We start from the raw sequence: 27600 nt of genomic DNA, 5'->3' as shown, positions 1-27600 counted from the left end.
CACGACAGTGGCTTTGATTCTGTCCCTCCACTGGGCTTGAAAATGGAACATTCCCTGATTTCAAAATGCTCTTAACTTTTAGAGCAGGGTACAGTCTTTTGTATCTCAGAGAATTCTGTTGTTAAATTGAGTACTATCCAAATTTCTATCCATGTTTCTCTGTGGTCTTAAATGAGTGATTCTGCTCAGTAAGCTCAAACAAAGGTCCAGGACTGAGTGCTAAGTGAAAGGTAAAGTCATTTTTTGACCCCTTAGTGTGTCTGTACCTCTCCCACTCCAGCACCAACCATCCTGCTACCATACAGATGCGTTCAGTTAGCTCTCCTCTGCCTAGATCTTCATTTTATTTATGTAGACTCTTTTGATAGAAACTTAGCTCACTCTTTTAAAGGGAACTTTAATATTTTTTTCATTTATTTGTGTGGAACACCCCTCGCCAAGCCATGTTTTCCAGCCGCCGTCGTTTTGTTTTGATCCTGTCCCTCACTGTTTTCTGACTGTTGTACCTCTAACGTCTGGGGCTAGATGGCCTTGCTTTCTCCATTTGCTTTTACGGCTGTGAAAAGAGTAGCTCTTCTGTTTCAGATAGGTTTTCGGCGACCTATGGGCAACTGCAATGCATCAGTAGCAATCACCCTGACATCTTGCACTTCAGCGTGGAGGGCTGGGCCTTGCTGGGACCCAGAGGGACACACTCTCTCTAGGACAGCACAGCGCAGGTGTTATTTCCAAGGAATGCAAATGCTGATCAACATTCCAACTTAAAAATAACAGACAAGTCAAGGCAAGAAAGATATGATAAAAGAGAGGAGTGCAGGCTTGGGGCTGGGGAGAAGTTCGGCTGAGGACAGAAGATGATATCAGAAAAGAGCTTAAATCAGGGAAGAAAGGAAAACTGGTTGGGGGTGGGAGTGGGTCAATAAGAAAACAGTGCATACAATTAATAAGGAACACTGAATGGGTGACAACACGTGGTCCTGCCAAATCCAGAGGCAGGACTCAGAGGAGGGAAGCCTGTTCGCAGAGGAGCCTGCCCCAGGCCCCTCCATGGCCGGCACCCAAGCACTCCCCAAGGAAGGCACGGGCTGAGAAACAGATCCAGTGAAACGGACACTGAGAAAGGCTGTGGCTTCAAGAGTTGGCCACAGAAAAGCCTTTACATGTCGAGGGGAATGTTATGTGGTGTTGGGAGGAGGGAAGGAAAAAAATCAAAACAATTTGAGCTTATTGCTGAAATGCTTTGTTTAAATAATTCTGTTTGACTCCAAAATGTAAGTTCCAGGTTAGACAAATCAAAAGCAGCAAGTCTTGAAAATGAAGCTTTTTAAATTCCAGCCCTGCTGTTGGAATGGAGAAGAAAGGCTTTGTTCAAACGTGCGTTCCCAGCAGTAAGCAGAGCCCTGAAATTGGCCAGGGAAGGCCTGTCCTCTGAAGGCTGCAGTCGGCTGGAGGCCAAGAATCCGTGGCCTCTGGGAAGTGACCCTGGGCTGGGTATTTTCCATCGGCCTCTCCTGAGCCACTCTGCCCTGCTCTGTGCTCTCCACCCAGGGAGGCTGGTCTCTAGGGACTCCAGCAACAGGTTCCCTCAGCCTCTGGGTTTGTTGGAATATGGTCGGTGAGAGACACCAACAGGTGACCAAGGGTAGGAGAGTCAGGTCCAGCCGTCGGCTCCCCCCCACCTTTGTGCTGGGCTGCTGGGACTTCACTGCATCTTCCTTCTGTCCCTCAGCTGCGTCCCCTGCCCCTTTAGGCCAAGACTAGAAGCTGTTGCCCTGGGATGCTGTGTCTTCCTTTGTGGGTTTCCCTAAACTCTCAGTCCCTTTATAAATAGCCTCTTTGTGAAACTTTCAACCGCCCCATCTGAGTGTACCACCTGTCTCCTCCGGAACCCACAGCGATCCACACCCTCTCCTTATCAGTTCTGCATCATTCTTGACCTGGGCCAGTTTTGTCTGTGGCTGCCAGTCTTCTCCCAAAGGCAAGCAAAGAGCCTAAATGAGTTCTTCCTGGAGCAAACTGATGTGCCGGGTGGTCACTAGGGGTTGAGGGAGAGGGTGGATGGGGAGATGTCCCTGGGGTTGGTACCTAGACTGAGCAAGGTCAGTCTAACACTGCCCAACTGAGTCTGAAACTGTTTAGATCCAGGAGACTTGCATTTAGGTCTTAAATTCCAACGGTGGCCTTTGGGAGCCTAAAGAAAGCAACACTGTAACCGCCAAGAGGGCCTGTGGGCTGGGCTGGGAGCCGCCCTGTCTCCTGGCCTCGACCTCTGGGCTGGTGGAGGCTTCCAGGGGGCCTGCTGCACCGGGAAGCACAGGCGAGCTGAAGCTATCTCCCTGGGCTGTGCATTTGTTTCATCTCTACAAGGGCTCAAATCAGCTTACAAAGCATTTTAAAGTAAATGTTTCACTCTTCAAAGGTCTCACCATAGTTCAGTTTTACTCTTCAGGATCCCGTATTTTTCTGAGTGAGCTGGCTTTGAATTGGTTTTGATTTCTGTTGAGTACATTGTTATCACTTAATTCTCATTGGTGAGCCAATTTTCTTTGCCTTTGTTCCTCAAAGGAAGGCCGTATTCAGTGTCTGTCTTGCATTTTCTGCAGCTGCCTTCCTCAATGGCTGGTATAATTAACTCAACTCTGTTCCCTCTCTGTCAGTTCTCCACTTTCCCCTAAATTATCTGGAGCAGTTCTCAGCAGGAGTGGTGGGGATTCCCACCGCTGCCCCAGTGGCCTCACTTCAAGCAGTGACACACATGTGACAGTGGAACTTTGGGAAGATTAATAGGGCCATTGCAGTGTCACTACTGGCCATCTCAGAGACTTTCTCTCTCGGTTGCCTGGTGCCATCCCAGACATCTTAGGGTGGACCCAGTGAACACAGGGTGGAGACCTCAGAGAGCCTCCTCCCCTAAAACATGCAATGGTTCCTGGCCTGTCCCCAAGGAAAGGGCACCCAGATGCTGTGTGGTCCCCTCTCCCAGGTACAGACTTCTCCCAGCTGGATTCTGCAGCGTCTTCAGATCATACATGGCCTTGGCATGGATACAGAGCTCACATAAAACTTTCTGCCCTTGTGGGACTGAGACAGCCTTTGACCCTCTCACCCAGTCGGGCTCTGCAGACAAAAGCCTGACACCAGCTGTCATTTAGGAAGACTTTTCTGATCAGCACAGAAAGTTGTCTCCATCCCTGGGGCAATTGCAAGGTCCCAGGAGTCAGCATTTCCAGTGTGACCTTGGGGAAGGCAGGTGGAGGATGTCCTTGTGTGGAGGTGGCAGCCAGTGTTTTCTGGTCCAGCATTGGTTTACTAGAAATCGAAGCCCCTTTTGTAAGTTGGAGTTGAAGCTGTATTAGTGGGAGGATCTCTGTCTTTTAACTAAAGCCCCTCTCAGGGTCATGATGTAATCATTGCAGCAACATCGATGGAGCGCTGACCGAGTGCCAGGCACTGTTCTGAGCACTTTACATGCATCCTTTTAATCCTTACAACAACCTATGAAGTCAGTACTGTTATGTCTACAGAGGAATAAGTTAAGGCACAGAGAGGTTCAGAAACTTGTTCCAGATCACACAACTAAGAAGCAGCAGAACCAAGATCTGAACGCAGCCAGCGGCTCGTGCGTGTCACTGCTGCGCCATCTGCCTCTCAGGGCCTTGTAGCTTAGGCCTGAGACGGCTATAAAGTCCGAGCTCAGAGTTCCAAACAGCCAAGTGGCTCATGGACGCCTCTGTCTCCCAGCAAGGTCCCGGAGTGGTCATTCTGGCAATTTGGGGGCTTGAGGTTTCAGAAGAGAGTAGGGTTATTCAACATGTTGACGAATTTGAGTAAGACCCAACCACACCACACCAGGGAGAGCTCAGTCTGAAGGACTTTGCGTGATAAAAATAAATTCCAAATGCCGTAACTGGTCATTGTCAGGGGCGATCTTCAGAAGTCTTTGAATATATTTTTGACCAAAGAGATCTAAGAAGCTCCATTGCCGCCTCAGGTCTGGACAGCCCGGTGTGTGCGGACGTGAGAGATGGATGCTTACCCGGAGCAAAGTGCCGTAATTCCCATCGCGGGGCAGTTGGGGGTTAAGAATCACTATAGTGTTTCGATTTCCCATAATTCTTCACCAGGTGGCGTGTGCAGCTGTGCGGCTGAGACGCGGAGCTCAGGAGTCAGCCGCGGAGCGCTCGGCCGCCGCACCTCCCGCTCACCTCTAGCTTTACATCGCTCGCTCCTTTCACGCTTGGTGGAGTGAGGTTTTGTTTCTTGTCCTGACAGCACCTGGTTCAGGGAGCACAGGCTGCTTCTGAAGGCTCGGGCCCGTCCTGGGAGGCAGGACAGGGGAAGCTTCTGCTCCGGAATGAAGCCCAGCAGCAAAGGATGGCTGAGCCCCCTGCCCTGGCTGCCCGCCCCTCACTCTGCTGTCCGCTACCTGGTTTTAGGAGAAGAGAGCGAGCTCCTTACTGCTGTTTTGAACTTTGGAAGAAAGGGCTTCTAGTGGGAATGCTCCCAAAGGCCAGTGAAATGGGTAATTTTTTACAAGAGTTTTTTCCCTCCAGAAGCAGTTACCCGTCCTCCCATCAGTATATAGAACTTAGTCAATAGACCTTTATTCATTCAACCACTTAAGTTTTACACCAACATTCTGCTCACTGGTGTTTTTATACCGGTTTCTGACCATGAAGCACCGTTAGGTCCCCTGCCCCCCATATTAAATCTCAGCAGGGATGTCTTGCCTACGGTACGCACTGCTTGCTTGGCAGCCTCAGACCGGACCTGTCCCAGGTCCTTCAAACAGCACAAGCAAGAGACAGCCTCTGTGTCTGTCACCAAATGTCCCCACGCCTCCTGGGCCACCGGCGGAGGCTCAGATGGGACCCTTGAAACCAAAGCATAACTTCTAACCCTCTTGTCCCTCACGGTTATCTTCTGGCTTCTGCTTTCCCAGCTTCTGTGCAGCTCCTGGGATCCCAGCAAGATGCCATGAGTCCAAAGTGATGAGAGCCAGGCCCAAATCCTGGTGTCCCACCCAGACATGGTGTGACAGGGCAGCCCCAGCCTTGGGTCCTAGCATGTCCCTTGCTGTGGGCGTCCCCTCATGTAGCCCCTGATGCAGATTCAGCCTTGTGAAATGGGTGGACGTGGGTGGTAATGGGCTGCTGAGGTGCACGTGATGTAGGATGTGGGCTGGGTGGGGTCTGTGGGGAGGAGCGTCGTGCACTGAGGGAGTGCACAGAGGGTCCTGGGTGGGAGCCCCTTGGAGATTTCTTGTTCAGGCCTTCCCTGACCCCACTCTGGGCCTCAGGGCTCCCCAGATAACCCTGACACTCAACAGGTTTGCTTCCTATCTGGGCCCAAGGCAAGTAATTTGCAGGCTATTTTCAAATGTCCAGGAAGTGATGCACAGAGCATGTCTGCCCAGGATGGATGGTTCTGGCCACACCCATACCTAAAGTTTCTGGGTAACAAAACACAGAGTCCACAAAAAAATAATAAAAGGCATCTTTGGAGGTACAAAGGGTAAGATGTAGTCCAACCTATCACAGTGCAGCAAGCCCCAGTGAGAGGGTGTGCCAGTGCTCAGTGCCCACTGGCCCAGAAGCCAGGTAGGGTGTCCAGCTGGAGGTGGGCGATGCTGGGAGCTGCGTGGTCTCTCCAGACTCAGCATTCAGGATGTCCCCTGTGGGATGAACCTTCTGGATCCTATGTGAGGGCCTGGGAAGGCACAGGCTCTATAACCTACTCACACCTCCAGCAGCTCCTCACTCAACAGTGACCCCACCCGCATTCTCCAGGGGGCAGCGGGAGGAGCCTTAGCCACCATGAAGGAGAGGAGCCAGGCCGCAGACCCAGCTCACGTGGATTTCTGGATACCCTTTGTCAATCATCTCGGGGCCCCTACCACTACCTTTGGGGGTTAAGAGATTTAAAATAAGGTGTGTTTTAATTGAACAATTTTTAGGGGGGATCTTTTTGGGACCCAAGTAAAGCTTGAGGGGTCTACCGTGCCCCCACCTAGACAGCAGGGCCACAGCATCAACCCAAGGGTATAGGGGTGTTTACTGGTCATTCTTGGTTAACAGGGACACCATCTCTAACTTCCAGTTATTGCTTTGGCTGTGACATGGCTGAAGGAAAATGAGGATTTTACAAAGTACAAAGGGGCACAGTCATCAGGTTGCTGGCTTTGATGAATGGACCCCCTTACACAGGATACAGGACCCCGAGGAGGAGAGAACTGGTACTAGGAAAACAGCTCCAGATTCCACCAAGGAGGAGCTTTTCCCACCCGGGGCAGAGTTGGGAATGTCAGGGACGTCAGGAGCCAACGTGTGGCCGCCAGAAGATGTGATCTTGCTTATGTAAAAGAAATGCAGAATCAGAGCCTGCCTGCCAAGGTGCTGTTGACGCTTGCCCACTTCCAGAGGTCAAGCTGATGATAGAAGTGCGAGACTGGGGGAAGGAGAGCTCCAGGAGCCCAAGCCTGCCACAGGCTTCCTGCCTTCTGGCTCCAGCCAGTTCTAAGTAACATCCTGACCCCCAACACACACTCATGTGCAACCTCTGACCCTTACCGCTGCAGCGGGCAGGTGTGCGCCTGCCCACATAACATGCTTAGACACACACAAAACTCATATTCACTTCCTGTCCCCTCCAGCCCCAGGACCCGGGTTCCCAAGACTCAGCCAAGATCTCAGTGCCCTTCCCCTGCTGGGTATTGCTCCGTGGAGCCTGGGTTGGAACCACAGTGCTGAACCCACTCATTTCCCTGGGGCCTTTCTAGAACATTCCAAGGGTGGCTGGCTTGGGAAAGAAGGGGGGAAGGAAGCAAAGGGATGCACCTGTCCTGTTGGAAGTCTGGAAGTGTCGGTGGCCTGAGTGCTCAGGGAGTGGGCTGCATTCTTGAAGGCTCCAAGGCTCACTGATCTGCTTCCACTTTCCAGGGAAAAAGCATTCACAAGTAAGTAAGTTGCAGACTACTCGCTGCTGGCAGCTTCTGAACTGCATATTTACTATTTAAAAACATAAGCTTAAACCTATTATTAAACTATTCTCTGTGAACTTGAACATCATAAAGTGGCTCCATTATTCTTTCCTTGATGGTGCTTTGCTAGTTATTTAAATAACACAAATTCTAGTTCATCACCAATGAGCATCTGTCAGCGATGGGGGAGAGAGTGGTGAGTAATGTAGGCCTCGCATCCTTCCGAGGCAGCCATAGGATGGAAATGTTTCACACGTGAACCAACAGGAATGCCTGCCTTCAGTGCTGTGTTAAATACCTGGAACACTATTGCTGCAAATACGTGTCACTATGTTGTAGGGTTAACCGGCAGGCAACTAAATTGATAATGATGAAATTAAATTAATAAGGGTCTGTGGTTAAAAGGCAAAAATAGCAGCTAATTAAAACCACAAGCACTCAGGCTTGCTGAGTTCTTCAAACCCTGCGAGTGTGCACTGGGGTGGGAGCTTAGCCACCTCTGTGCAGAATCCTCCACAGACTCTGGGAACACATAAATGGATTTAGTTTATGCTACGTGATGGGGAAAATGTTTTGTTAAAATTCCTGCTGAGAAGGAAAGCATACTTGCTTGCAAAACATCCCTTAATGGGCCCTTGGGCTAGAAGATGAGATGGTAACAAGCATGAATCCAGGACAGTTGGGTGGGGGAGGAGTGTCCATTGCTCTGGAATGAGCTGGTCAAAACCCTGCATTTGCAACGTGACCTCTCTCTGTCGTCATCCCCATTATGGACTGAATTATGCCCCCCCCAAATTCATATCTGAGTCCCAATCCCTAATGTGACTACATTTGGAGAGAGGGCCTTGAGGAAGGTAATTAGGTTCCATGAGGTCATAAGGGTGGGGATTCGTGCCCTTATAAGAAGAGACCAGATCTCTCTCTCCCCCTTTCCTTCTCCCTCTCCCTCTCCCTCCCCTTCCCTCTCCCTGTCCCTCTCTCTCCCTTCTCCTCTGTCCCTCCCCCCACACCCCCATGTGGGGACACTATGAGGTTGCTGTCTGCAAGACAGGAAGAGAGTTCTCACTAGAAACCAGCCCTGCTGGACCTTGATCTTGGACTTCCCAGCTTCCAGAACTCTGAGGAAACAAATTTCTGTTGTAGTCTGTGATAGTTCACTATGACAGCTGGCTCTGACTAATTCAGTCTCCTAACTCTACCTATCTCCCCTCCTCCCAACTCACAAAGCACCTGAGTGCAAGAGAGGGGCTGAGGGAGGGGAGGAGCTCTGGTGGGCCAAAGGACGCAAGTGAGGTGGTGGGAGCCCAGGGGCAGAGGGAAGCACCAGAAGTGAGGCCGAGGGCCCTGGAATCATCTTGTGAGGGCTCTGGACTCCCATAGGCCGTATCATTGGATTTTGAGGCAGCAGCCCCTTTTCTTCCCCCACCCACCCTCTGTCTCCAAATATTCTTGCTTTGCACACAAATTAAGAAGCCTGTTAGTCAGGTAGGACTTGCTCAGCTCCCTTGCCCTTTGGGGGCTCCTCCCAGGACCCCCTTAGGTCAGAGGATCCCACCAGCCCATCCTGCTGCCCCTGAGCTCCCTGAGCTGGCATCTCTGCAGTCTTCTGGGCTGTCCCCTCCATCAAATTAGCTTGGCTGGATTTTCTGATTTTGTGTGTGTGTGTGTGTGTGTGTGTGTGTGTGTGTAGTAAAAACTCAAACACCACAGAGAAGTGCAAAAAAGGAAGTTAAAAGAAATCACCTGAGATTTCACCACCAGGAGATAATAACATTCCAGTGACTTCAAAACATCTGTCTCTCGGGCCCTCTCTCTCTCTCAATGAATATGACAATGCAAAGGTTGTCTTACAAATGTACTTTAGTAACCTATAGTTTGGCCAAAAACAGTGTATAAAGGACAGTTTTCCCTGTCAATAAGCAGATTTTTGTCACTGCTATTTGGCGGCTGTCGAGTTGCAGTTTGCCCCATAACAAGCCATCCCACACTGAGGGACACAGACAATCTGTGACTTTGTGCTGTGACAAATAGCTGTGATGGATCTTCTACGCACCGCACGTTTGTGTGATTAGCTCCTTTCCATAAATCCCGATGTGGGATGGAAGGTGAAAGGGCATGTGCACCTCATGTCCTGATCTGACTGCCTGACATCTTGGGGTGGCAGGGGCCTCCCTGGGGCCGCCGTAAGTTTGACCCTAAGATGGATGGGAAGCAACTGTTAAGGGGGGAATCAAGACCAGGTCAACGGAGCTCCTTGAGGGCAGGGGCCCTGCTCCCACCCAAGGGGAGGCAGGGCTTTGGAACTGGAGGGGTTAATTAAAGAGGGATTGAGAAATCTATAAACACCAGAAATGACTGACAGGTGCTAATTTCTTCTTTAGTATTCACACTGGCTTTCTGTTAATTAAGAGGAGCAGGAGCCCAGGGGAGGGGCGGGGAGCAGTTCTGGCACAGGCAGGCCAGGCAGGCTGCCCATCCAGGGCTTTGGGGGGGCAGCCAGGGCACAGCTTGACCTTGAGGGTGCAGCCGGCCCTCAGGGAGACTCCTTGGGTGAGAGGCCTTGTGCACAGGGCAGGCAGCAGCTTTTCAGGTTTCTTCTATTTGGACCTAGGTGGCTGCTGGCCCTTGAGAGAGACTTGGGTGAGGGCTTGGAGTCTCTCACTTCCCAGAGAGTCCTCTCCACAGGCTCGCTCACACGCAGGGTGGGCGGCATCTTCCCCTGTGGCTGATGGGGACAATGAGGCGGCACCCAGGCCTACCAAGAGGGTGCTTGTTTGGGTGTGGCGAGGATCCGGCCTCTGTTCTTGCGCTGCAGGGCTACAGTTACAAGGTAGAGACCATCCCCGGCACCTCCCTCTGGTTCCCCTTCACCGCATGCTCACCACTCTCCTCCCCCTGGACTTCTAACCCAACAGAGCCAGGGCCGAACTAGAACTCTGGCCTGGGTCACTCTGGACAGCTGGGGACACCTGGAGACAGCTTGGCTATGAGTGTGTGCCTGTGTGATGAGCGTGTGACTATTATGTACATGTGCAGTTGTGAGTCTGTTCAAATCCTGACTGTACCACTTTCAAGCTGTGTGCCTTTAAACAGCTCTTTAACTCATTTTTCTCATCTGTAAAATGGGAATAATGATAGTGCTCACTTCGTAGGATTGCTGTGAAGATGATAGGAATATGTGTAACACACTTAGAACAGTTAGCCTGGAACCCCCTTCCCTTCTCTACTATGTTTGCTTGGTGAACACTCACCCTTCAAAACCCAGAGGAAGGTCAGGCAGCATCAGGCCCATGTAAGTGCAGTAAGGTCCACCCTGGAACCCTGGGCTCAAGACAGAGCCTCGGCATCCAAAGGAGAGAGGAGCCTCTGCTCCCTACCCCACACCCGCACGGCAGGGGAGGCTGCGCTGGCCAGGTCCCCTGTCACCGCGTGGGTGCGTTGTGCACACAGCAGTGTAACGGTGCAGATGGACGGAAGGTGACCAGTGTGCCCACACACCCACGCACACCCCACGGGTGAGGGGGCACAAATACTTTATCTTAACATTCACAGACATAGGACTCACACACACAATGTTTGCACACACAGATGCCCTACACTGTGTACGAACATAACATGGAAGCGTAATTTCCATGTGTACTCTCAGTACACAGGACACATGTGCAGTACTTGGCACATATATAAAGATTTATACTTTGTACACATAAACACCCGTATACACACTACGCACATACACGGAGTGCACGACTGTACACGTGGCGCATACCAGTGAAGGATGAACATGCGCTTTATGCAGACGACCATGAAGAGGGCAAGTGCACAGCAGCCGCAGAGCAGGCCTGTGCTGTCATCCTGGGGAAAGCCGCCGGAGCCATGCCCCTCCCTTTAACCTTCAGCGCTGAAGGCTGCGGGGCCCACAGATGGGGAATTAATTGGTGTCATTAACATGTGGAGATGATAATGACTTCCCATCGATCCCAATGGCAGACGCACGGCCATCCCAAGGAGGTGGAGCTGGGAGCTCCGGATGGGGATCCAGGCCTCCCTTGGAGAGCCCTGACCTTTGGTGGCCACAACAGGAATCCCTGTTCCTTCACCCAGGGATGGAAATCCAGGGGAGATTAGTGACTTGCCCAAGGTCACCTGGCCTGCTGGCGTCTGGGGCCCCCTAGGACACAGGACTCCAGCCTCTCACATCTTCTTTCCTCTCCCTTCCTGCCCTCCTCCCCCATTTCCTGTTCTCTGTCCCTCCATCCCTTCTGTGGGAGAAATCTCTCTGTCTGTCCTTGCCCCCTCCAGGCTCTAGCTGGCTCCTGTGGGCTGGCTCTGTTCCACATCTCTGCTCCTGGAGCTTTTGGAGGCCCAGGACCACAAGGTGAAGGGGCTCAGCTGTAGGGAGGGGAGGGACTGGGCTGCAGCGAGGAGGAGGAGGACAGAGGTGGAAGGCACAGAGAACAGACAGACTGGCAAACTCCTGTTCCTCCTTCAAGATGTTGCCTCCTCCAGGAAGCCTCCCCTGAGTGGTCCCACCCCTGGGGTCTTGGGATCCCTTTTTCTGGCGAGTCCCCTGTCTTTCCTCCATTCTAGCCCTTATCTCACAGAATTATGTCTGTCTACTCATCTCCTTCCCCACAGTGTCATGAGTATTTTACTTATGGACTATAGCTAACCTAATTTTGTAGCTACTTCAGACTTAGTCCAGAATAGGCAAATAGTAGGTGCCTAATGAATGTTGAATAAATGGAGATAGACCAGAAAGACAGACAGAAAGGCTGAGACCAGGGCTGGAAAGCATGTGCTCCAGGACACAGGGGTGGGCAGGTGGCCCGGACCTTGCAGGCTGGCCTGGTAGCCAGGGTTCGGCAGAGACTCGGGACTCGCTGGGTCCCTTCCAGGCTTTGGTGCCCCCCTCCCTATCTTAGAGCCAGGCTACCTCCTATCTTGTCCTCACAGGAGAGGAGCATGCAGGAGAGTAGCTGAGGGTCCTGCAGCTGGAAGTGGGGCTGGAAGGTAGCAGTGGCAGGAGGCAGGGGAAGGGGACATGTTAGTGAGACCCAAAGATAGGAGTCTAAGTGAGGATTCAGACATGGGTACAGGGGCTGAGTTCATCCCAGTAGCCCCCCAGAAGCCCAGCTTGGGCCAGGTCCCTGGGGTCACCCCCAGACTGCCTGGTTGCACTGAATTTGTTACTGTCACCGCATTTCCAGGGCTTCTAATGAGCTGCTAATGAGCTGTCAGCTAATTATGAGAATTAAGTGGGGCAGCCAGGCCGGGATGAACTTTTACTGAAAGCTTCTGGAGTATCCGGAGGAGGGAAGGTTCCCACCATCAGCCTCCAGGCCCAACACGCCTAATTTGACCTCAGCCCCCACATGTAGGGCTTGAAAGTATTTGACAATGGAGATAGAGAGGGAGACCCCCAGCAGACCTAGAATTAGGCAAGTTCCAGCCCCACAGCTAGGAGGGGCTGCCTCCTTGAGGGCGGCTGAGGGGCCTCAGAGGCCTGATTCTCTGTGACCTGGGGCAAGTCCCTCTGAGTCTAGAATCTGTCTTCCTATCTGCGAAATGGGTCTGGAGGAGGGCAAGGGCCGAGTAAGATTATTCCTGCAGGCCCTTCTTCCCATCTCAGTCCAGCTATGACCCTGTGAAGCCTCTCTTTACAGATGTGGCTCAGATGCTTCCAGCCCTGTATGGTTGGGGACTTGCCTGGGGTCACATGAAATAACTAGGGAACCAGAGTAGAGAAATCTTTAACCAGCTCAAATGAGTGCATATGTTGACAAAGACAGGCACAGGATGTTCACAGCAGCCTTATTCATAGTAGAGGCAAACTGGAAACAACCCAAATGTCCATCAACAGAAGAAGGGATAAATAAATGGTGACATATCCATACAGTGGAGTAGTACACAGCAATGAAAAAGAACAAACTACTTATCCAAGCAGCCTTCATTTTACATAGGCACAGATTTCACTTACCTCAGTCTAGTTAAATAATACTAGCTTCCCAACAACATGGTTCAAATTTTAGTTACCATAGTATATTAACTGTAACTGCATAAAATACAAACTTCCCTGCTGGCTTTTCAGCCCATAGGTCACAATAGCAGACACACACCATGCTATTTACATAGTGACCAGTCATGTCACTTCTCCCAAAGTCTGTAGTTGGCCACTGGGCGTCTGTTGTTCGTTTCACACACAGACAGCAAAGTGTGTAGCTGTGTTGCTTCCTTGTCTTCAAGTTACAAAGCAACGTGACAGTCTACAAAATCGACACTTGAAAAAAGGAATTGGCCAACAAAGATGAAAGTGCAACACAGGAATGAAAATTGAGAGTGATGGCATTGACATTTGAATCAAATGTAAACGGAGCCGCTGGAGAAATGGCTGGCTGGGAGAACGCTCACCTGGCCACCGTTCGGCTCTAGATACGCAACCACAGGCGCTCGGCGAAGGCAAACGTCCTCCCATGAACCGGGAAGGCCGTTGTCACCAGAAGGATGGTGGTGTCCCAGAGAAAATGACGCTTGCAAAAGACTTCACACTACAGGAACTTTCAGGGATGTCTCATAACGTTGAAAGCACAGAGGATAAAATGTTGGAAGCTGATCTAAATCTGTATCTTTATTGGGTTCCAGCCATGTATCAATTTATAAAAATTCATCAAGCCACCCACTTGATAACTGTGCGCTTTACTGTGTATCAGGTGGTCCTAAATTTAAAAAAAATTTATTGGAGAAATTCTGTGGGTACCTTGGAGCTTTATGTGGCTCCACCTCCTAGAATCTGACAGTATTTGACATGTCTGGTCTTTTCTCCTTCAAGCTCGCTCCTCGCTGACGTCTGGGATGCAGCCCCCCAGGTGCTCCCCGTTTCTCTCTGGTGGCTCCTTGGTCCCCACACCTGGCTTCTGTGTGTCGTTCCTTTGCCTTCCTCCCTCCCGGCTCATCACCTGTGGTGCTTGTTGTACCTGCCGGGCACCACCCTCTACCCTGGAGCCCAAGCATACCCACAACTCCGTGATTTGACCCTGTCAGCCCTGTCGCCTGACCCTGTCCCGGGAGGGAGGGAGGAAAGAAGGCCTGGCTGCGGGAAGAGGCTGTGCTGGCTGGAGCTGCTCAGGGTGCGTTTGGGCCTTATCCCGGCTCTGAGAAGTGACGCCCCATTAATACCTTCCCAGCCACCCCACGTGCCTTCCTGATTGAGCCCAGAACTCCACACTATTAGCCACAAATGGCATTTTGAAATGGCTTTTTTTTTTTGGGCGAACCCCAAAGACACCGCTAAGATTTACATTTTCAAATATATGCTGACCTTTTTTTCCTCTTTCTTTGAGTTCATTTGTCATCAGTGTATAATTGAATCGATATATTTCCCGATCAGCCCCAAGATTGAACAAGGTCACGGGGAGCCGCGTGTGGGCATCAGACATCATTATTTCACTCCGAATGAGCGGCCATGGCACGGGCATTCCGGGCGCCAAATGAAATTCTATTAGATTCTATTACACTTTTACAATTATAGAGACGTTCCAATATTACAAGGGGAAATGAAGTCATAATAAAAAAGCCCAGAGGTGTATTACAGAGAAATGGGCACACTATTTTTCTAGTTAAAAACTTGATGGAGGGAGCTCCGCTGGATTTCGGTTGCCGAGATGTGACCTTGTTCTCAAAGCCGCTCAGCCGCTTCCTTCCTGGCCTCTGCCGGCCAGGGAATGGTCAGAGTTGGAGCCCAGGGAGCTAGCTGGCCCTCTCTGTTGAAACTGAGTCCAGCTCCTGGGTCCCAGGGCTCAGGTGTGTCCCCAAAATATGTCACACCTTGGGGAACAGGGGCAGCCCAGATGCTGAACCATTGTGGGCAGAGACCCAGAGTGTGAGAGAGAGCAAGGTGGCCCGAGCTGGCAGGCAGGAGTGTGGTGTGAGGCCCTGTGGGGGTGTGGGGCTGCGGGGGCTTGGGGTCAACTGCCCCTGCTGGGCCCCCTTCATGTAGGGCAGCGTATCCAACGATCACGTGGGGCAACACTGGTATTTTGGGGTGCTCACTCTCTGCCATGAAACACCCCCCACATATAGCTGCTATCATGAGCCAGGGATACCCCCACCCTGTCCTGACCCTTCCAGACAGAGTTCCACCCAGCTTTGGAGTAGAGATAAGGCAGGGCCCAAGGGGTAGTCTGGTAGGGCTTCCTGAAGGAGGGAGAAGACAAGCTAGGCCTTGAAGGATTGGGACCATGTGGATAAAGGGATTAGAGAGGAAGAGCCTTGAGCTGGGGAAGAGGGAGAAGGGGCCAGTGTGATGGAAGGCCTGGAGGTTGCCAGGAGCCTGGTGCATGGGAATCCAGGATAAGGGGGTGGAGGGCAGTCCAGAGAGCAAAGGCTGGAGAGTGGCAGATGGCCTGGGGCCAGGATGAAGGGCTGGACCTCAGCCTCTGTCCCAGAGTGGGAGGATTGTCTTGGGAGATCTGAGGGTGGGGAAGGGCCTGGTCAGGACTGGGCTGGGGCTACCCAGGAGAGGCTAGCTGTGAGGTGAAGTGAAGGCTGAGCAACCACCCACAGTAAGACAGGACAGGGAGCCAAAGGAAGGGGGTTAGGAGGGTCCATGCGGCCTGGGTGGGGCTCAGACCTCAGATCCAGGCCCAGGCCATCCTGGGAAGAGGACAGTGATGGACATCTTGGGAACAGGCCTGGGACCCTCCCATTCTCCTGGGCCCTGACCAGGCCCTGCTGATGATTGTCTGGTGGATGGACGATGGATTTTGAGAAGGTTTTCCAGAAACACTGACAGGATGGTTGTTCCGTAAGTTTTTGCTTCCCTCTCTCTGCCAGGCGCACGTTTTCGCATCGAGAGAGGTGCGCAGAATTCTAAAGATGCTCCACCCCCAAGAGTCCCACCCCTAGTTATTCAGTGAAACACTAAGCTAGGTACTGCTGTGAAGGGGTTTTGCAGAAGTAATTAAATCCCAAGTCAGCTGAGCTTAAAATGTAGAGATGACCCAGGTGGGCCTGACCCAGTCAGGTGAGCTCCTTCAAGTCAGAGCAGTTTCTTTGCTTAGCAGAAAGGGAAGCCGGAGAGAATCCAAGCCCATGAAAGATGTGTTGCACCATTGTTGGCTAGAGGATGGAGGGAGCCACGTGCCCAGGAATGTGGGAGACCTATGGAAGCCGAGACCACCCTGGCTGACAGCCAGCAGGGACCTGAGCACCACAGGCACAAAGAGCCATCCTACAACCTTAACAGCAGGAAGGAGCTTGACAGAGGATCCTGAGTTCTTGATGAGACTGCAACCAGCTGACACCTTGATTTCAGGCTGAGCAGAGAACCATCACCCCAAGCTGGACTCACAGACAGTGAGCTAATAAGTGGTGTTAAGTTGTGAGGTTTACGGTAATTTGTTACACAACAGTAGAAGACTAGTGCACCCTGTGATTTGTGTGGACAGTGGTAGTGACGTGTGGGTTCTGGGACCAGGCATTGTGCTTCTGCTCAGCTTCTTGTCGCCTTTGATGGCGTGAGAAGCACATGGCCAGGGAGCTATTGTCCCTGCTGCTGGGCCTGAGGAGCAGGCCTAAACCCAACAAAACCCAGCATCCTAAGTGGTCACCCATACCTGCGGGCCTGGGAGGGAGAAAAGAAATGTTGCTATAAGCCACGGAGCTCTGGAGTGGTTTGTTATGCTGTGATGTCGCAGTAATAGTTGGCTATTACTAACACCTTCATCTGAGCAGCAGCTGGGGACAGGCTGGGACGAGATGCAGGGGCTGTGCTGAGGACCTGCAGCAGCCCCCCACCCACACTCCCACTTCACTCTGCCTGGGCCTAGGGCATTCACAGGTCAGCTCAGTGTCCTTACAACTACTCTGGGCTGCTGTGTGCCCTTCCTATTGGAGCCACCGCCCAAAATCACTGTGCCCTGCCAGGCAGTCTCCTTGGGTAGGAAAGCTGGCACGCTACCACCTTGCCCTTGCTCCCAGGGATACCCTCACCTTTGCCACCCAAACTGTGCCATCTCAGACTACTCCAGGGTGGTGGGTTCCCTTCTCTCTGCAGCACAGACAGCTCCAGCTGGCCTTTGGCCTTAAACTTTCCAGGAAGATGTCAGACACCTGCCCCCAAACTCAGGAGACACAGGTCGAGTTCCCCCAAGAACCTTTCTGATGGCCTGGCAGCCCTTTCCCACTCGTGGGGGAGGGAGAGGCAATGAGCAGCCCACGAGGTCTCTGCAGAGAAATCCTGCCTTCCAAACCTTCCATCCACGTCTGGCTTCTCTCTTCTGTTAGCTGGATACATAACTGTCTTCTTCCTGAACCGTTTGAAAATAAGTTGCCTACATGATGCCCATTCCCCATGTGCTAGTGCACATTTCTACAAAAAGGGACATCTGCCACATGACCACCACATGGCCAGCAAAATCAGCAAACTAACACTGACATCAAATTGCCAAGTAGTCTTCAGATCCCACTAGGTCCCACGGATTGTCCCAATAATGTTCTTTACAGCAAAAAGGATCCAGGTGTTTGGATCATGTGTCTCATTAAGTCACCGTCTCTTTTGTCTCCTTCAATATAGAACAAACAGTTTCTCAGCCTCTCCTCGCCCTGTCACCCCGGAGACTTGGTAGAATGTCCTTCAGTTTGGGTCTGTCTAATGTTTCTCAAGGTTTGGCTCAGGCGTTTTTGGAGAAATGTGACAGACATGACTGAGGGTTCTTCCCATTGTGCCCAATCCTGTGGCACACAATTTCAATTTGCTCCATGACTGAGGTTCACTTTGATCACCTGATTAAGACGGTGTCTGCCGGGTTCCTCCACTGCAAAGTCACTCTTCTTTCCTTTGTCATTAATAACTATGTGGGGAGGTATTGTGAGATCATGTAAATATCCCTTTCCTCATTAAATTTTCAATTTATTCATTTATGTCAGTATGGATTCATGGTTTCCTATTTTATTCAATGAGTTATAAACTGCTACTATCATTATTTATTTTGATGTTCAAATTGCCCCAGATTTGACCAGTGGGAGCCCCTTCAAGCTGGCTTCTGTTTCCTTCTGATACATGTTCCCTATCATTATTTGCGCTCACACTGGCTTTTTGGCACAATAAGATGGCCTAGGTTCATCCTGTACATTCCCTACTCCAGCCTGGAATCAGCTAGTTCTCCAAGGAGCTCTGGTTCATTTTAGTGGACAATTATATTGAATTTAAGATCTGGGTGCAAGTTGTAGTCTTTGCTGTTGGTGAGTTACTGCCCAGATCCTCTCAGTGCACTGAGATAAGAAATATATGAACATAGATTGATCGATCAATAGATACATTTATATCTATATGTTTTGCCATTTATCACATCTATCTATCTACTTACCTATCATCATCTCTCTCATATATCTATCAATTATTGCATCTATATCTCCATGGAAAACTGAGTTGACATTGATACCTCCAATTCTAACCCAGGGTTCATTCTCATTTTCTCCATTTTCTTATTTGTAACTCCCTTCCCCACAGCAAAAAACATGGATCCCATTAGCCTCAATATATTTACGTATTTGATCAGTCCTCTTGTATGGAATTAGGCTCCCACGAGGTGCGTCCTGCACCCTGCCTGTGCTCTGACCCACCGTGGTTGACCCCCCTCCACATGGGCGGGCTGCTTGTCCCACTCAGGCTCTTACACCACATCCTGCCCTGGGCCACCGTGGCTTCCCTTGGCCTCTGGTGCAGATACTGGCATTACTTGGCCCCACCTAATAGCTTTTGGACAAAAGTGTTCTTAAAAAGAAGAGAAGGGCAGGGAAGAGAAGAGAAGACGTGAAAAACCGATTTAAAATCCCTCTCACTTGGAATGAGAGGCCACCCCCTTTCCTGCAGGCCCCATGTGGTACTTTGCAGACCTTAGGATATCAGACTGGTGAGTGACCTTGTTTGTGCTCAGCCTTCCTCTCTATTCCCTCTACTTAACCTCTCTGCCCCAGCCTTCTCATCTGCCTCACACACTGTTGAGAGGATGCAGTGCTCTAGGCCCAGGTCGCTCTAGGCCTTCTAGGGGGCCTGCCCAGGGCTTGGTCACAGCTCCTGCCTCACTGTCCCTGCTCCAGCCTGCTCCTGGCCTTTGCTCAGACAGAAGTGTACCTGGACAACCTTAGAGTTTCTCCTCTTACCCTCTCGGGATTCTTCAGCAGCATCTCTAAGACGCTCTCAGGCTGGCATGTTGCATGCCCAGTTCACATCGTCACTGGGGCTGTTTGAGTCCTGACAGGTAAGGGCCTGGACTGGAGGGCAGAGGCAGGCCAGGCCTTTTGCCCAGTGGCAGAGCTTGGCCTCTGCTGCTCGCTGACGAGAGCAGTTCTGGAGCTGAGCCAGGTGCATCCTGGTGCCCTACCCGCCAATGCACTAGAGGAGGCCTGGGCTGTGGTGTGGGCTCATTCCCAAGGCTCAGACATGCCCTCTCCCTGGGCTTTGACTCCTCCCAGTCCCCAAACCATGAAATCGTCTTTCCTGTGTCTCTGAGATGAGAGTGCACAGCAGGAGAGAGCCATGCTCAGTGGCCATGCGCAGGAAGTCCATGATTTTGAGCTATCAAGGCCTAGTGGCAGCCGCGTTGTAGTGGAGGCCATCTGGGCAGAATCTGGGGAAGCAGGAGGGTAAGGAAGAGAGGCTGAGTGACCCCAGGAGCCTGGGTGGGGCAGGGACTAGAGCCCCTCTGGCCACACAGGCTGGGCCCTGGGAAGCCAGACCTCAGAGTGGACAGCAGCCACGCTGGGCGAGTCCTGACAGTTTTCTGGCTTCCATTCCTATGTACCTCCAGACAGTTCCTGGTGTGGAGCTTTGGTTACAGATGGGGAGTGAGCCCTCTGAGCTGCTGGCCCCGCGTATGACCAGTGTGCATAGTTCAGGTGTGACTCTGGGTCCCCCTGAAGATGTAGTTCCTGTCATTCCTGAGCGATTTCTGGAGGAGACTGCAGGCCCCTCCTCTCTCCCAGCCTTCTCCTTGTGGGGAGGGGTCTCAGGGCAGAAGCACCCTGGGGTGTGCAGGGCCTTCTCTGAGGGCCCAGCCCCTTCCCCTGCCGTGGTTCGGAGCCCAGGTTCTGGCTGTGCAGAGGCCTGGAGCTCAAGGCTAATTGTGAATTAGGAGCCCAATTATGCCAGGCAGAATTGGCTCTGAGCTGCCTCCTCTTCCCGACAGACATGTATATTAATAGTTGGCACTTATTGAACCAAATATGAATATTCATCTTCATTTATATTTCAAGGCCTTTCCTCCTGGAGGCCCGCGGGGCTGCGACCAGCTCCAGCCCCATCACGGAGCTGACAGCTCCCACTCCTGGGCCCTGACTCCTGGCTCGCGGGGCTCAGCGGCGGCCTGGCTCCCAGCTGTCCACAAACACTCATTAGGGGCCGGACCCAGCGAGCTGCGGAGAATGTGTAATCGCGCCGTGCTGCTAATTAGGGAGCTGATGGGGCATTGAGGGCGAGAGGACGAATTCTTTAAACAGAGGACGGGAAACTTGAAGAGCTGTAATTACTTGGAGCAGAGTTCATTTCAGAACTTGGGAGCCAATGAGTCTGATGACAGCCCTGCTCAGAGGAGGGCGGGGTGGTGGGTGGCAGGGGAGGGAGGAGTGAGCAGCGGCCCAGCTGCCCCAAGTCCAGGCCTCCACAATTTCTCGCCTTTATTTTGTTCAATGCAACTCAGCCGTGTGGGCTCCCCCTCCCCTTCGGGGACAGCTCCCTCTACCTGGGAGTCACCTTGGGGTCAGGCTCCTGACTCTCAGAGTGGTCCTCGTCGTGGTGGGTTGTTGCTGGGTACTTTCCACTTCTCATCTGCCTCTCTCAGTTCCAAGGCCCACCTCCCCACCACAGGTCTCCTGCAAACCTCTGTCTGAAGTCCCATCCACCAGTCTCAGGAAAACCTGGCCACTATCAGCAGGAAAGGATGCATTGCCCTGTGCTGGCCCTTCTGCCCCAGTGCAGGGTCCCACCTCAGTCATTCATATCAGAGCAACGGGGGGCGGGGGACCCGACGGCCCACTCCTCCGCACTCCCTTTCCCCCTCCCGTAAAGTGCAGTGCCACGGTTTCCCAGGACAGCTGTGGGCAGGAAGAGAGCCAGGCCCATGGTCAACAGTGGACATGGGAGCTTCTGTGTAGATTGTCCTGTCTCTGTTCCCACTGGGCTGAGCTTCATGCCTGACTGTTCCATCCAACAGGTGCATACCTCCTCCTGCTCCACCCAACTTGTAGCCATTGTTAGGTCTGCAAGGACACACTTCCTCACTTAGCAAGCAGTACCCCCGCCCCGAGCGTGGTAGAGCAGCAGCAGCTTGGCGGTCTTTCCCATCAGCCTCTACTCTGTCCCTCAACGGGAAGCTTTGAACTCAAATGCATGTTTAAGGTCTGCAGTCCCCTTCCAGAAGAGTTGCCAGGACTTCCCCTTATATCTGGCTGCTGCTTATTGCATGCTAACTAGTGATGGTGGTGGTGCTGACAGCCACACGAGCTGCCACCTACAGAGCACCTTCCAGGGGCCAGGCCCCCGGGCTTCACGTGGATTATCTCATTCAATCCTCACAGCAACCCTACATGGATATTATTACTTGTTATTTCCCATTTTATAGATGAGGAAATGGAGGTTCAGACACACTTGGTGGCTTGTTGGTAAGTAGCAGAGCAGGGATAGATTTGAACTCCTGTCTGTCTGTGCTCCTCACCTCACTCCTTGACTGCCCCTGGGAGGCCAGGCCAGCAGAGCCTGGGGCGTCTGGGGCAGAGACCCGGCCTGGACGAGGAGAGGAAGGAGAGCCCTGTTTTGGTGGGTGGAGAGGATGGGGTTGGGCACCGGCCCTGCAGGGACCTGGGAATAACGTGGACAGCGTTGTCCTCACTTCTGTGCTGTCCAGCACTGTAGCCACTAACCCACATGGCTGTTTAAATGAACTAGAATTAAATAAAATTACAAATTGGGTTTCTCAGTCACGCTGGCCCCATCTCCATGTCAGTGGTCACATGTGGGATATTAACCTCTGCGGTCATCATCCATCACCCCACACTGAATGCCAGCGGCCTTCCCAGCTCAGGGTACAACTTTGGAGTCCGAAATGTTCAGGAATCTTCTCCCCAGCACTTTTCAGGGCCTCAGAGCATTGTTTGTCCAGCAGGGGATGGGGGGGGGGGAGCTGTGTGGGAAAGTGTTAAGAGCCCCACCCTCAGAGCTGCCTCTGTAGTCCCCACTCAAGCACCAGAAGCTGCAATTAGCAGGTGGCAGCCACCGCTTAAACCTGCCGTTCCCCTCCTCCGCAGGCTGGGCAGCTCACAGCAGCTTCGCTCTTTTTCTTGCAAGAAGAGATCAGAAACAGACGCATTCAGGCTGCGCCTGGCTCTCTCCTCTCTCGGCGTGAAGTCTGTGCCCAGCGCTGCCAGGCTCGGCTTCCAATTAGGGAAGCCAGGCTGCAGCCACGAAGGGGCCGGCGCCCAGCCAGCAGCCCACCTGGCCCCCTCCCCAGCAATCAGGGCCTAATTGTCACAGGGGCTTGCTCAGCAGCGCTGGGCTTGCTCAGCAGTGCTCCGCTTGCTTCCACAGGCCCAGCTGCTGCTTCTCGGGAAGGGCTCAGCCCTTTGTCCCAGCAAGTTTGAAACCATCTGGACAGAAGGTGGCAGCCCCATGTTCACAATATTCTGGACTTTCTCCCTGCCCCGGGCAGATGCTGGGAGAAGATGATCCCACAGCTGGTGCTGAGCTAGGGAGGCTGCGTCCCTTGGAGGGCTGTGAGTTCAGATGAGGTCACGTGAGTACCCTGAGGCCTGTGCCTTAGGAGATTCTATCTGGAGAAGCAAGGATGACAGTGGGATGAGGAAGGGAGATGAGGCCTGAGGTGACAGTGGAGGTGGCCACAGGCGTTGCGAGGGTTCTGGGAGGTGGCTCAGGCTGGGCCTGGCTGGGGTTTTTCTTCACCGAGGCCACCTTGTCCTCGGAGCTGATCCACATGGAGAAAGGGCAGGGAGGGAGTTATGTTCTCATCTTGGCACCTCACTCTACAGGTTACAAAGTGCTTCCCATAGCTGTGGGAAGCAAGCAGGTCGGGACTGTCATTCCCATTCTGCAGAAGGGGGAAAATGAGGCCCACGGAGGAAAACTGATTGAAAGCTGACCCTTCTCCTCCTACTCCCCAGCTGGGGGCTCTAAGAGGCCACCAACAGAAACATCAGACCTTCGTTTCTCTTAGGGAATGTTATTTATTGCAAAAGTAGCCACGTTTGGTTCCAAATGGCCTGAATTTGGGTCTGTGGCTGATATTTTATTTGGAGTTTTAGGGGAAATGGCACAAATACTAGAGTTTGTAAGAGCTCTATACAACCTTGAAATCTGCTCCAGAGGAATTTGGCCCAGGTGGCAGGATAAGAGTACTCTAAATGCCCCCAGGCTCCAGGGAAGGCCCTGTCTCCGAGACAGCCATAAGACAACAGGGAGGGAGAATTTCGGACATCAATTAATACATGGAGAGGGATTTCATCTGGGGCGTTGATTTCTCAGTAAGAGCATCCTGGGAAAAGGAGGAGCAGTTCAGATACAGGGGGATTTTTCTATTGCTCAGGCATCTGCAGCCCATGCGGCCTGTGGCGGTCCTCGTGCACCCACTCTGTGGCTGAGCTGGCCGGGACAGTGGGCTGGTTATAACTGAAGGTGGGGAAACAGCAGGGAAGGTCAAGTGTCTAGGCAGGCCTTGGGTTAATCAATGAACATCCTGTTCTAACCTATTCAGAGGCTTCTGGGGGCCGCAGTTCTCTAGTGGGTGCTGATGGAGGGGCCTTAGCTAGCTGGGAACAGACTGTGCTCATGGGCCACTGACTGCCCCCGTTTGCCCTGGTGAGCAGCCATGCCCCCCCCCCCCCCCGGGCAGACCAGAAAGACAAGAGAGAACAAAAACTGGGTGACTGTTGGGAAGGAGGTACTTCACCCCCCTCCCTGCTTCCTGTACCAGACCTTCTTCTGACCATTGTCCTCCCAGCTTCTGCCAAAGAGGGCTTTGCTAACCTGATTGGTCAGAACCTAAGATATAACTAGGCCATGGTCACAGCCTTAGTGGACCACAACTCAGGTTCATGCATCCTGCAGACCCAGGTAGGTCATGAGCCCGGAGTCCTGTGGCCTCCTTTCCTCTGTTCATCCCTCTGGTCCCATGACCTGGGAGGAGCGCTGGACTCAGAACCTCTCCTGGGGCTTCTTCCTCTGTCCTCAGGCCCTCTGGAGGGGCTGATGTCACATTTGTGTTTGGGGAAGTGGTGGGCCCCACTGAGGCCCTTGAGCCGACGGTCCAGCTGCTCAGAACGCGGCGCCGGGGTGTCAGGCATCGCAGAGCTCTTAATAAAGAGGGGCTCTGATCTCTGGGCTGCTGTTGCTCCCTCAGGAGGGAGGGAAGGGAGGCGACGCAGGGTCAGACGCAGGCATTCCTGGGTCCCTGGCAGAAACCATCTCTAGCCTGTAATCTCACCCTCCACCTAGAACGGTTATTAACATATTAATTAATATTTAAAAACTCATTATGCCTTGATGATGGCTTCCTTAAGCTGCTTCTATATTAATTGCAGCCACCCAGGAGCAATAACTATACTTATGTGGCAAAATGGAGTCATTCTACCTAATTACCGAGGAGGTTTTATAGGCAGGCTTCGAAGCCCGCAAACAATCCAAGTCGATGTGATGCCTTCCATTTAGATTTTCTTTGAAATGGGATGCTGCGATGGTTAGAAAGTTGTTTATTATCTTGAGATGGAACCTTCCCATCAACACCCCACTTTCCTCTGCTTATGCCAGGCCAGGGCGCCTGGCTCAGGGGGGGCTGCCCTGAGGTGGTGGGTGGCAGGGTTGGGAGGTGCGGGAGCTCTAACACCCGCCCTACATGCTGGGGACACACTGCCAGACAACCCCGCAGGCTCAGGCCCAAGGTCTGGAAGCCCTTTTCCTCTGGCCGGGCTCTGCCTCTGAGCCCTGGGCTGAGACCCCAGAGCTCTGTCCATTAACAGCCATCTTCTGGGTGGGCTGTGCCTTCAGCTGCCTCAGTTTTCTGGGGGTAATCCTGCCAGGCGCTGGCCATAGCATCCATGCTCCCCGTTACCCTCAGGTTCTTCCCGAACCACTTCCCCCCGTGCCCACCTCTGCATGAGTCACGCAGCCACTGCCCACCAGCCTTGCCCACTGCTTGTGGATCCTGTGAGAGCAGTAGAGGCGGCTCACGTTCAGTATGTTGGGACAGTTGCAGATGGTGGAGGTGACGGGAGAGAGGCCACAGCAGGTTCTGTTCATCTTTCTTCAGCCTGTGAGGGAGGGTCTCTGAGCACCCTGAGAATTTTAGGATTTCTGTCACCTTCCAAAGGGGCTGAATGCACAGCTTGACTGGGAGCCCTCGTGGCATTTGCTTTACCTGCTTCCTCCAGGTTCCAAGGCAAGGGGGGTGCTCATGGTGACATAAAGACCTCAGACGAGCCAGGAGCGTCGAGGGCAGGGCAGGGTGGGCCCTGCCTGGGGTCTGTCTAGGAGGCCAGCGCAATGTGTGACAACTAAAGCGGTATTCCTGTCAGCATCTAGAGAATAATCACAGCCCCAGGCCACCCCTTCTGAGTCCTGGCCCCAAGGACGCCCTCCGGGGCAGGGACAGAGTCAAACGGTGTTGAGAGATGCAATCAGCTTCCTGTGCTTTAGAAATTATGGTGAAGTGACAGGCAGGGAAATTGGTGAATCCCTCCTGCGATGCTGATAACACCAGAGCTCATCCATCACCCGCGCAGGGATGGCCAGAACCATTCAGAGCCCTTGCTGCTCTCAGGGGTCCCCTCAGATGGGGGCTGGCAGCCACCAGGTGCCCAGCATGGTCCTTCTGAATGAATGAAACCGTGGCTCTGGATATGCTTAGGCCAAGGAGAGCATGGAGCCGAGCCAGGAGTGAGGGCCCAGGGTCACAGAGAGTGTTACAGGTAGGGGCAGTGTGAGAGTGAGATTTGGTCTGGTCTGGGGTCAGGCTGGGTAGTCTGAGGTAAGGCTGGATTCAAGTCAGAGGTCAAGTAAGGCTTCCATACTAGTTTAGGAACAGGGAATAGAACTGGAGTTTGGTGTGGGCACAAGGTATCTTGTCCTGGATGAGGGTGCACTTGATTTGCTCATCTGTAAGATGGAACTAATAATGTGTCCTATGCGGCAGGTCAGTTGCGATCACTGGGATGAGGCCTGTGAACGGCAGCCACGCACCGGCTGCTCAGTAGGTAACCGACACCCTCACCTGCGCGTGCCGGCAGCTCTGTGGAGCCTGTGCTGTCTCCGGGGGCCCTCAGGAGCGGCCCCTGATATGAGGATGGGTGCAAGTGGTTTACTAAGGAGGTGCTCCTGGCACAAGCCTGTTAGGAGTGGGTGTGGGCCAGGGGCTGAGAAGGAAAGAGCCAAACTGGTGTGTCAGAGGATGGGGGGAGATTTCTGACAATTTCACGTTTCCAGAAGGTAGTGTCAGTCCGACCCTGCACTGGGAACTGGGGAGCAAACTACTGTGTTCTGGTCATCCTGACCTGGGGTGAGGGAGCCGCTTTCATACCCTAGCTCCTGCTAGTCTTTGTCCAAGGTCCTTTGATCAAGGACCACTATCCTGGGTCTCCAGTTTGCAGATGGCAGATCGTGGGACTCCTCGGCCTCATAACTATGTGAACCAATTCCTAGAATAAATCTCCCCTTCTATCTATGCGTCTACATCTATCTATCTATCTATCTATCTATCTATCTATCTATCTATCTATCTATCATCTATCTAATCTATTGATATTATTGGTTCTGTTTCTCTGGAGAACCCTAACACAGTCCACCCCAGGAGTGTTAACTCCAGACACCTGGCTCAGCAGTTCTGGGGAAGTAATCAGAGACCTGCATGTGAGGTGGTCAGAGGCACATGCCCACCAACACCAGAAGGAGCTAGCAGAAATGGCAAAGGGCATGTAGGGGACCTGGGCAGAGCACCCCTAGTGCTTCTACAGTGATCCTGGATGTGGGGCCCAGTGAATGAGGCCTGGGGTGGCCTAGAGGCAGCCAGTGTGGGATGGAACAGGAACTGGCAAACTGCACTTTGGACAGGCCCAGATACTGGTGGTGAAAGGCTCTAAGGCACAAAGGTTCTGCAAGGAAGGGAAAACAGAAAATAATGATAGGAGCTAACACTGACATACCAGGCATTGTTTTAAGGGCTTTATATAGTTTTATACAATAATCCTGGGAGACAGAAGCTATCACTGTTACCAGTTTACAGGTGAGGAAAATGAAACTTGGCAAAGTCAACCAACATGCCCAAAGTCACATGACTAGAAGTGGAAATGACCAGCAGGGTCAGCCAGAGGACAGAGGAAGTCAGCAAGGGGACTCCAGGGAACTCCTGTGCAGGGAGGGTGCCCCCAGGCTGGTGGCGGGTGCTGGCCTGGATTGGGCTCTGAAAGGGAGATTGAAGGATGCTGGGTTAGGTGACTTGCTTAAAGTTATACACACCTGGTAGAATTCAAACCAAAGTTAAAGGGAGGACTTTTTTCCTCCTTTTTTTCCAGTTTTATTGAGATAAAATTGATAAGCAGCACTGTTTAAGTTTAAGGGTCTGGACAGG

At 52.5% G+C, this 27600-nt stretch overlaps 1 protein-coding gene across 1 annotated transcript in view; it reads left to right on the top strand.

Annotated features, from left to right (window-relative positions):
• Window positions 1-13284, top strand: part of STK33 (serine/threonine kinase 33) — a 137665-nt gene extending 124381 nt beyond the window's left edge. The window contains exon 13 of the mRNA XM_081154231.1: window positions 13223-13284. Within this exon, the coding sequence (XP_081010357.1) occupies window positions 13223-13261 (39 nt within the window). The 3' untranslated portion in view covers window positions 13262-13284. The remainder of the gene's footprint in view (window positions 1-13222) is intronic.
• The last annotated feature ends 14316 nt before the right edge of the window (window positions 13285-27600 follow it).

The sequence above is a fragment of the Miniopterus schreibersii genome (genome assembly GCF_964146895.1).
Source record: "Miniopterus schreibersii genome assembly, chromosome: 12".
In the NCBI taxonomy this organism is placed as follows: Eukaryota; Metazoa; Chordata; class Mammalia; order Chiroptera; family Miniopteridae; genus Miniopterus; species Miniopterus schreibersii.
This window is presented reverse-complemented; position numbering and strand designations above follow the sequence as displayed.